The sequence below is a fragment of the Pogoniulus pusillus genome, chromosome 13 (assembly GCF_015220805.1).
Source record: "Pogoniulus pusillus isolate bPogPus1 chromosome 13, bPogPus1.pri, whole genome shotgun sequence".
NCBI lineage: Eukaryota > Metazoa > Chordata > Aves > Piciformes > Lybiidae > Pogoniulus > Pogoniulus pusillus.
Genome location: NC_087276.1, coordinates 21,429,916 through 21,440,634, shown reverse-complemented (window position 1 = coordinate 21,440,634; position 10,719 = coordinate 21,429,916). Strand labels below are relative to the sequence as shown.

The 10,719-nt window shown below is 52.9% G+C and overlaps 1 protein-coding gene across 1 annotated transcript in view; it reads left to right on the top strand.

Annotated features, from left to right (window-relative positions):
• Positions 1 to 383: 383 nt before the first annotated feature.
• GRID2IP (Grid2 interacting protein) overlaps positions 384 to 10,719 on the top strand; it is a 47,809-nt gene continuing 37,473 nt past the window's right edge. The window contains exons 1-3 of the mRNA XM_064153447.1: positions 384 to 419; positions 4,548 to 5,119; positions 8,588 to 8,742. Of these exons, the coding sequence (XP_064009517.1) occupies positions 4,556 to 5,119; positions 8,588 to 8,742 (719 nt within the window). The 5' untranslated portion in view covers positions 384 to 419; positions 4,548 to 4,555. The remainder of the gene's footprint in view (positions 420 to 4,547; positions 5,120 to 8,587; positions 8,743 to 10,719) is intronic.

The following is a 10,719-nucleotide window of genomic DNA, read 5'->3' as shown; positions in this document are numbered from 1 at the left end:
AAATCCTTAACCTCTGCCCTCCCCCGTAAATCTGTGCGGGAGCTCTCAGTGTTCTATTCCCTTTTAATTTGGAGCTTCCCCTCGCTCCGTCCCTCCCCCTGAGATGCTTCTGAAGGTAGTGGGTGAGTTTACTGCTGGGATCTCACCTAGAACCGGGTTAGGGTGGACTAAAGCTGCAGGAGATCACAGAGTCCTCTGCTGGTTCCTTGCGGGGTGGTTGTCAGCTGAAACCAGTCAGAGCTCTCCCGAGCACTGCTAATGAGTGGCCGATTGGGTTACGGTGCCTGGGTAGAGTTTGCCATAGAAACTTCAGCTGGTTGCTGCCACCAGGTAATTGATCCAAAAGCCTCCAAGCTGCTGTGATGGTTTTGCCAGCTCTGGGTCCCAGTCTGCCGCTGGCTGGAGCTTGGGCACGACAGGTAAGGCCCCTGAGGGGTTCTTGGGCTGTTTTGGCACCCAGAGGGAATTAATTAGCTTGGTCGAGATGAGGTTTGAGTTTCAAGAGAGGGATCTTTTCTTCCCTGGTAAGTTCCTGACCCCCAACACATCAAACCAGAACCCAAGAGAGAGAGGTGGAGGTAAAACAGTGCTGAGACACAGCTGTCCTTGGAGATGTTGTGACAAAGCCATTTTTTTCCCCACTTCCTTCTGATGAACAAAATTTCTGTGCTGCCCTAGGTACTGCTGTGGGGTTGTTTGGGGTGCTGGATGTACCCTCACAGGTTTGGCGGCATAAAAGGATTCCTGGGATGTGGGGCACTGGCAGGAGCATGTGCAGAAGGTGGTTTGTTTATCTGTAGACTGGCAGGCAGAGTTTGTGTGCTGCTCTTGTTGAACTACCTGGAGGAGCTGCAGCAAGTGCCACCAAGCACTGGCACCACAGAAGATCTCCTTCCATGCTATAGTGGCCTTGTAGGCTGTGCTCAAGGAGAAAACAGACAGCACATGCTTGACAACAGGCTGAGGCTGAGAAAAATAAAGCTCATTTGGCCCAAGTGCTGTGAAAATCAGTTGTAATGTCTCATCTAAGCTGAGCAGAAGGTTTTCAAGGAAACAAACTCTTCATTAGCTTGGAATCCTATGACTGATTTCTTGCAAGGGCTGCAATGTACTGTCAGTGTTTTAAGGTGCTCAAGTGGAGGGAAAAGATGCAATTGCTTTACTTGCCTGGGATAAAGAAAAGGAATTGCTATTTTGTCTATCAGTTTGGACAGTGAAGAGCACAGAAGTTGCCCTGAGGTGGTTTAGGAAGGCATGTGAAGTCTGTAGGGCACTGCAAGCTCCCCCCCCAGCCCCGGGTCTCAGGTGGTGAGGAGGTTTGTTTGTGCAGAGCCATGTCCTGTCACTAGCAGAGTATCACCAACACCAAAGCTGGAGAGGACAGGAGGAAGCCCAAGGTCTCCGAGTCCCTTGCATCACTGATATGTATGAACACGAAGGGCATGAACAAAAGGAAGATCTTCCACAGGCTGGGCAGAGCAGGTACCTGCACCTCTCCATCAGGCTTCACCCAGTCCCACCTTTCCTGGAGAGGTTGTTTCCCATCCAGCCCAACGCTGCCGGTGTTGGGTGGTTCGTGGTAGGATGCAGACAGCCCCTCGTGCTGATGCCGTAGCAGGACGTGTAATACCCTAAAACCTCTTAGTGAGCTAAGCCCTGGGATCCTTAAGTGCTGAGGAAGCAGAGAAGAAAACCAGAAACAGCAGCTTAACAACCAGCCTGTGCCAGCTGGGGGGCTGTGCTCTGAACCATCCTCAGCTGCTGCCCACCACAGAGCAGCCTAGCTGGGAAGAGCTACCTTGCAAGCCCCAGACAAATTGGTCCAGACCTTCAAATCCCTGCAGCAAACTGCCTGTTCTTTAGCAGACTCACAGTCCCCAGACCTCTGGTGTCCCGCTCACACCACCGGTGGTGGGGTTGGTGAGGTTCCAGCAGTCCCTCAGGAGCGACGATGCTGCTCTGAGTGCTGAGCTGCTCTGCAAAGCGCTGTCGCTTTAGATTTGCCCTGTGGTGAGGGATTTACCTCCTTTCAGCTCCTAATTCTCCCCAGATCTGCGGGCTCAGGTCAGCACCAGACTCAGCCAGGACCAGCACGGCAGCTGGTCTCTCCACGCTTCTCCTTGCAGTGGAAATGAAGTTCTTTAGGAAAGGAGAAAGCAAGAAGGAGTTTTCTGCATGCCTGGTGCTGGCTCCGAGTGGCTGAAAGGGCTCAGGGCTCCAGTAAGCAGCTCAGGAAGGGGCAACCACCCTCTGCCCCAGCACAGGAACTGTTTCACCCACTCCAGACCAGCGTTACCCTGAGGGCTGCAGTGAGGACATGGGAGCTGGGGAGATGCCCCCAAGGAGCCTGGTAGGTAGGTGGGACACACTTGCAGGAGTGATGGAGGAGAACCAAGAAAGCTTTCAACTGGGACAAACCTGTTGCTGGTGAGAGCCTGCCCAGCTCACTTGGATGGCTGCAGACTTCTGTAAGTGCTTGAGCTGTAGGTGTGGATGTGGAAGGGGGTGATGGAGCTTCCCACAGCAAGGTGGTGGCTGGTGCTCGGTTGGACTTTGACATGGAGCTCAGCACAGAGCACTGGGGCTGTCCCAGTGCTTACTGCGCTTTTCAAACTGATGCTCTGCAGCTCTGGGGATGCTCCAGTGTTTGGCCACAGATTGATTTCATCTGCTATTGCCTTCTGCTTCATCTCAACACTTTACCCTCTCGTCCTGGACATCTGTACCTGTTAACATGGTATCAGTTTTGCCTCTTCTTTAAATAATAACAATAATCTGATTTTTATGTATCGTCTTAATCAGTGCTGATGTTCAAAGGAGGACAAGAGGAAATGGCCTCAAGTTACATCTAGGGAGGTTGAGGTTGGATAATAGCAAACAATTCTACACAGAAAGAGTTGTCAAGCCCTGGAACAGGCTACCCAGGGAGGTGATGGAGTCACCATCCATGGAGGGGTTTCAAAGATGCTGAGGGATGTGGTTTAGTGGCAGTGGCTTAGTAGTAGTGATGGAATTGTGAGTTGTAGACAAGTGGTTGAGCTTGATCTCAAAGATCTCTTCCATCCTCAGCAGTTCTCTCTCTCTGAAGATGATTATACTGACAGTGATAGGACATTGCATGGTCCTTTTTCATATTTCCATCAGAAGGTGATGTTTTTAGTGCCCTCTGTACCACAGCCCTGAGTAGTTGTTTGCTGCAGCAGAGCAGACTGAGGTTATTAACACAGATTTCTTCTCTAATGCTGCTTTCCTGGCCTGTTCTTATGATTCAACTCCCAAAGCAAAGTGCTCTGTATGATCTCTGCTGAAAATGGACAGGAGAAGAGCTCCTTTCACCTCCTTAGGCTCTAAGAGGTATTAAAGTTTTTGGTCCTAGTGGATTTTGAGCAAGATTTCCCAAAGGAGCAGAGGAAATGTCTTTTGGCTGGGGAGGGAGATGCACCAAGAGCTGGCTTTAGGCTGCTGCTGAGCTCTGTGCTTGAGATTTTTTTTGATCTGAAGAGCCCAAAACTCAAGGTGCATCGGTGAGGATATTTTCTTGTGTGATTCTGAGCCCTCCTGGTCTGTGTAAGATCATTTGTCCGGGTAAAAGAAGCTGTGTTTCATTTTTTTTTAAAGTGATTAATTCAGTAACAGAGATGGAATAAACTTGGGAGTGAAAAACATCTTCACAGACAGCTCAGATCAAAGGAAGAGAAAATCTACACGTGAATGATGTTAGCAAGTGTCAGAGGATGAAGCAGGCATTTGCACATCATCAGAGTTGAAAGGACATCCCAGTGAGCTGTGCAGATCAGCTGCTCTGATTTACCTTGGGCAAAGACAGCTCCTGCAGATGGTCAGGGCTGATGTGTCCTGGTTCTCCTTGAGCATCCATGGGCTGATCCTAGTTCTTCAAAGGAATCACAAACAAGTCCTTTGAAAACCATTGTCTTTGTATTTCAGGATGCTGTGAGGAGGTTAGTGCTATAAAGACAGGAGAGAAATGCTCCTGGGAAAGCTGAGATGATCTGGGAAGTTCTAAGGAATCTGCTGGAATTTTGCAGCTGCAAACTGCTAAAATATTCAGTTTGGGGGACAGCTGATTAAAATAAGGCAGTCCTAAGTCATTGGATGATGTGTTCATTAATGGAACATGCCAGGGAAATGAAATGATCGTTTTGCTAGAGAAATAAATGAGAGTGGGTGCCCAAATGCTTGTCCTGTGGTTGGGAAGGTGCCAGCAAGGCCATGTTCTGAGTGTCACTGTAGCCCAGACGGTCTATGATTCTATGAGGAACAGTTTCTTTCCCACAAGGGTTCTCAAGGCTTGGCCCAGGCTGCCCAGGGCAGTGGTGGAGTCTCCATCCCTGGAGGGATTTCAAAGCCATGTAGATGTGGTGCTGAGGGCCACGGTTTAGTGGTGACCTGGCAGTGCTGGGCTAACTTAATGATCTTAAAGGCTTTCTCCAGCCCAAATGATTCTGTGATTGTCTGATTCTCCTGGTGCTGACATTAAGGATGGAAACTACATCTCCTCTCCTTTTTTCCCCCTCCTTCTTTTCCAGTTGCAGCCATGCCAGCAACCAACCAGGACTGGCCTGATGCTTTTGGTTTCAAGATCAGTGGGACAGGTCCATGCTACATCACCTGGGTGCAGGAGGGCAGCAGCGCAGCAGCCGCGGGTCTGCGGCCAGGTGACGAAGTGCTGGAGATCGAGGGTCAACCTGTGTCCTCCTTGGGCTACGAGGCACTGCTGGGGCTGGCCAGGAGCTGCAGCAATGTGCCCCCCAGCATTGGGGTGGTGTCTCGCCTCCAGCTCGCTGACCTGCCCCCTGCCCCGCGAGGAGGCTTCGGCTTCGAGCTGGCGAGCGGCAGCCCCCCGAGAGTGGCCAGCGTCAGGCCTCAGTCACCTGCTGCCGCCTGTGGGATGGAGCCAGGGGATTTCATCCTGGAAGTCAATGGCATGCCAGTGATGGTGCCAGAGGTGGTGTCTGCCCTGGTGGGGTCCTGCCACGAGCAGTCTCTGCGGCTGGGGCTGCTGCGGCCGCAGCATGGGGCCGACACGTGGGACCCTGTGGCCAGAGCCGATGCTGTGCGGCAGGAGAGGAGACAGAAAGCACAGGAATTCAGCCAAAAGGTGAGGCTGGGGCTGGGGTGAGTCATGAAGCTCTGGGAACTCCTACACTAACTCGTTTGGAGTTTCTCACATTCATCCTCTGGAACCCACTTGGGTGGGGGGATGCTCCTGGCTTGGTCCCAGGGCTGGGGAGATGATTCAGGAGTTTCACCATCCCAGAGAAGGGTCTGATAATCACCTGCATGTCAAACATCACTGGAAGGAAGCAAGCAAGCAAGCTAGCTTCAAAGAGCCTGGAGATACACTGGGAGGTAAGCCTTTGCACCACAGGAACATGAGGAAACCCTTAGGGCCAGATCACAGAATGATTTGTGTTGGAAGGGACCTTAAAGATGTCTAGCTCCAGCTCCCTTGCCATGGGCAGGGACACTTTCCACTAGACCAGGCTGCTCAAGATCTCATCCAACCAGATCTTAAATCTTTCCAGTGTTCATCACTTCTCTGGGCATCTTGTTCCAGTGTCTCACCACCCTTACAGTAAAGAACTTCCTCATGTATAATCTCAGTGTCCTCCGCTCTGGTTTCAAACCATTCCTCCTCTTTCTGTCACCACAGGCCCTTATCTTAGGGCCATGGTCTGGTTGACTGGACAGGGCTGGGTGATAGGTTGGACTGGATGATCTTGAAGGTTTCTTCCAACCTGGTTGATTCCATGATTCTATGAAAAGTCCTTTTCCATCTCTTCTGTAGCTCGCTTCATGTACTGGAAGGCTGCTCTAAAGTCTCCCTGGAACCTTCTCCTCTCCAGGCTGAACAGACCCAATTCCCTCAGCCTGTCCCCATAGGGGAGGTGCTCCAACCCACTGATCATCTTTGTGGCCTCCTCTGCACCCTTTCCAACAGATTCCTGTTCTTCTTGTGTTGAGGGCACCAGACCTGGATGTAGTGGTCCAGCTGGGGTCGCACCAGAGCAGGGTAAAGGGTCAGAATCTCCTCCTTTGACCTGCTGGCCAAGCAGCTTTTGGTGCAGCCCAGGGCAGGCTTGGCTTTTGAGGCTGCCAGTGCATGTCTTTGGCTCATCCCTCCTTGCTGTGTGTCTGGTTATCCCTCCAAAGTTTGGATATGTGATGCTGCAGACATTTCATCTCTGCTTTTGCTGCAAAGGGAGCACACTGATGTGATTACATCTTCATTGTGCTCCTGAAGGCTGCCTGGTGGGGAGTTTGCCAAACACATTGCCTCCTGCTAATTCTAAATTTGATCCTGGTGGGTTTTTTTAATCTTTCTCATTTCCATTTCAAAGTAGCCTTTTAAAACACTGTTATGAGAATAACCAGACTCATGTTTTTCTTGATCCCAAGTTAATAAAGGAAGGAGACACTCATGGAGAGATCCGTGGGTGCCAGCCCAATCCGCTCAGCCAACTTCTGCATCAAAGATGCACAAAGAGGCACTGAGGTTGGGATTCATCATGTGAGGAATGGATAGCTGCTGGCTCCAGGAGATTAGCAGCGGGGTGAGAGGTTGTTCCACTCTGTCTCCATCTCAGCAAGTTGCATTACACCAAGTCAGCATTTCCTGGATGATCCCAGGAAAGCACTCTGGAAGCCACCAAATACTGCAAGCTCCCTGCAGCAGCTTCTCTGCCAAACCCCTTCCTGCCCACCAGTGAGTGCCCACAGCAGCATATCTGTCACCTCTCTTCTTCCAGAGAAGTTGTGGATGCCACCTTCCTGGAAGTGTTCAGTGCCAGGTTGGATGAGGTCTTGAGCAACCTGGTCTAGTAGAAGGTGTCCCTGCCCGTGGCAAGGGGGTTGGAACTGGATGATCTTTAAGCTCCTTTCCAATCCAAACCATTTCAGGATTCTATGATTCCCAGTCCAGCAGTGCATGCCCACAACAGCAACTCTGCCATCTACCTTCCTGCCCAGCAAAGCCACCTGAGATTTGGCTTTGCCAGCCTGGGCAGAGGCAGGTTTGCAGAGCATGCATGCCACTGGTTCCTGTCACACAGCTTATCTAGCAAGGGTCCCTCCAAAGGGAGTTAGTGGTGCAGAAATTTTAAATGGCTTCATTCATTTTTACATGCTGCAGAAGAAAATAAAACCCAGCAAGGGGCTGTGCCTCCTCATTTATCTGGAAGCTCAGCTCTGGTGGGTGCTACTGGTACCAGTGCCACAAGCCCCTGGGTGTTCCTGCCCACCTACCAGAAATTTGGAAGATCAGAGGGGGCTGATATCTCAAAATTTGTGCCAGCACTGCCCACAAATTGCTCACAAACCCGAGGTATGGAGGCTTTTCCTACCCTCAGATATTTGGCAGAGCCCCTGTTAGAATCACACTCGCCCAGTAGACAGACCAGGGGCCGAACTGGTGGCAGTGGGGCAGGGTTGGAGCAGGGCTGTGCCAGCTGAGTTGTGCCAGCTGAGCATTCCAGCAACCCTAGGGCATCAGCAGAGAGTGATGGAGGTGATCAGGTCCCAGTTCCAGGTCAACATCTCTTCTTGTGCCCTGCATGCTGAGAGACATGCTGGGGACTGCAGTGACCGGAGGGGTGGCAGCACCCCCTGCTCCCACCCACCAAGCTCTGCAGCCTCAGCTCAGGCAAGCACATAACAGCACATCCTGGGATTCAGCCCACCGGGAGCACCACGAGTTTGTCATTTCTGTGCTGGATCTTGGGACCAGGAAACAAACAGATCTGCCCAGGGGACACAGCTGCCTTGACTGCCCCAGATTTGCTAACCTTGAAGTGCTGCTGCTGCCAGCCGCCCCCCTGGTGCCAACGCAAAGGCTGCACAAACCCAGCAGCACTCGCAGAGTGGGTACTGGAGGGAATCTCAGCGGTGGTGACATCCCTCCCTGGGGACATGCCAAGTGGGACAAGCACCTGGAAGAAATGTCCCTGCCCCTGCAGGGTTGGGGGGCAAACAGCAAAACCTGCTGCCAGCACAAACCAGCACAAGACGGTTCTGGGGAGTCTGCTGCACCCAGCTGGGCTGGGAGTACAGTAGCAGCACCCTGTACCCACCACCCAGCACGGCCCCAGGGTGAGGGGCAGCCCTCTGGCCTAGGAAGAGGCTAAGGAGGATGGTCTCATGCAGGGTATTTCCCGGGCTGGTGCTCATGTCCATGCTCCCTCTGCCTACTTCCCTGCAGTCTCCCAGACCTAAAGGCAGGTTGGTGCTGCCTGGCAGGATCAGGGCACGATGAGAGGCATAAATCCTTCTGGAAGCCTATTGTGGTGTTCTCTGCCAGGAAAGCTCCTGGTTGTGTCTCAGCAGAGTCTGGGGGTTTGGGGTCACGCTGCTGTCCAGGGCAATGTTTACAGCACACAGCACCACCAGGGATGTGCATGAAGGTCCAGTGGTTCTGTGAGCTTGGGTTGATGTTTGAAGTTTCTTCTTCCTCCCCATTGGATTCCCTTCTAGTTGGCTGCAATGAGATAGACACATTTTCTGCACCCACAGTTAACTGCTCTGCTGCTCAATGTCTCCTCTTCCTTCCTTCCTGGCCCTCATGCTGTAGGTGGATGACATCCTTGGTGACCAGCCAGAGGTCAAGGAGAAGGTGTTCACCATCCTGAAGCAGTATGCAGCGGAGCGGAAGGTGGAGTACTTGGCCTATGCCCTCTGCATGGTCCTGACCCAGGAGTGCCACCAGCATCTGATTGACAACATCAGGTACAGGGTGCCAGGAACCCCCTGTACTGCTGTGCTGGCCACTGACCCGCAGGCACCCATCTGCTTGGTGGTGGTGAGGTCTCAAGGGTGGGTCAGAAGGTTTCTGTGGGAAGATGGCAACCCCATTTCCAAATCAGCTGAGCTGAGCTTGGTGGGATCTCAGCCTGGTATCCATGTGCCCACCAGCCTGACTGGCTGGCCCGACCCGTGTGGAGAAAGGGGACCTGCACCTGCCTGTTGGCTAGCATCATAGGAACAGCTGTCCCTCCCCATCCCTGCAAGGTGTGGTGTTCACTGGCACCATACCAAACTCTGGGGTGTGGTGGTCACCAGCTCCATGGTGGCACCTCCTACAGCATCACAGGATGTGGCCTTTGTTTCAAAGGGAGATGGGATTAGCTGCAGAAGGGCTGGTAGCTCTCCAAGAACCTGTCCAGCAAATAAACCAAGCTCTGCAAGACAGAACTTGGTGGCAAGTGAGGAGTTGGCCTGGGCAGCCAGAGCTGCTGAGATAGGTCCTGCCAGGTCCAAGGGCTCCCTACAGCCCAGTACTGCCCACAGCATCCTGAGGTGCCAGGGCTGTGGTCACACATCCTGGGATGCTCTGGCAATGCTCTGCTTGGACTCAGGGCTCCCGGGCACCTCTTGTGCCAAGGGTGTGCAGCTGGTTGTGCTGTGTGGACTGGTACCACAGGCTGGTGCTGGCACAGGAACACGTGGTGGGGATTACAGCCAGGCTGAGACGATGACCATTAGGGAATCAGGTCTCCATCTGGCCCTGCTCTGGGTCCAGCTTTCCAGTTCCTGCTGTAATCAGAGAGATTGCAGATCTTGCAGTCAGCAGAACAATGGCCCTGGGCTGAGGACGGATGGGTCTGGCAGTGGGGAGCGTGGCAAGAGCAGGTCAGTGGCCTTTGCCATGCAGCAACCCTCTACTCTGCCATGGCTGCAAGTGTGGCACTCAGGACACCCCACACCTGAGTCAAGATGGGCGCAGATTCCTGCAGAGCCGGGGGGTGGAGGAGACCAGCAGCTCCCCACCTTGTCTGGGTGCCCATGTGCAGGCTGTCCTGTCCCTGCTGCACATCCCAGAGGGATCCACAACCTGCAAATAGCTGGGGCTGGGGTGGATGGCACTGTCACCCCCTGAGCCATCACCCCAAACTAGTCCTACTCCAAAAATCCCCAAACCCACCACTCACAGTTCATCAAAAATCCTTTCCCCACTGAGTTCCATGGAAATGCCCTGAACACCTCAGGCTCCTCCTTTAGCCTCATCACTGGGGTGTTTTATGAGATTCTTTCACCTCCAGAGGGGATTTGAAGGTGTCCAAATTCACCTCCAGACCCAAACCCCTCGTCGAGGAGCACAGCAAGTTCCCCACAGGGTGTCCCCATCCCAGTGACCCCCATGTCAGTGGAGGAGAGCATGGCTAGATCTGGCGCCATCATCCCCTCAGTCCAGAGCTTTTCCCATGCCTAGCCCTGTGGTGCCATGGGGCAGTGCCATATTACAGCCCCTCAAGAACAGAGGCAGACTGTGTGCCCACCCCATGCCCAGCTCCATGTGAAAGGTCAGTGGGGCATGAGATGCCAAAAATCAGGCAGCTAATCTGGTTTTAATGGAAATGAAATATTTGGCTCAGGGAAAGGCTTTAGTGCCTGAGCTTTAATGAAATGGAGTCAGGAAAATAAGGAAAGAAGAGAGAAAAAAAGGTGCTTTGGAGACCAGCAGCTGTGGGGGTGCTGGGGAGGGAAGGCAGCTCGGTGAGTGCTGCTGTGCGTGGTACCAGCTGCTTACCCATGGGTTCGCCCATCCAATGGGTTTGCTGCTGAGCAAGAGCTTTGAATAGCTGACTGCAAGGTGGGGAGGGGTTCCAGGGTGCTCTGTGGTTACAGGGTGCTGGGGAGTAGTTGTACAAGGGGAGAATCCTGGCTCCGGCGCTGGCTCCAGGGTTAGAGTCATGGAATTGTTCA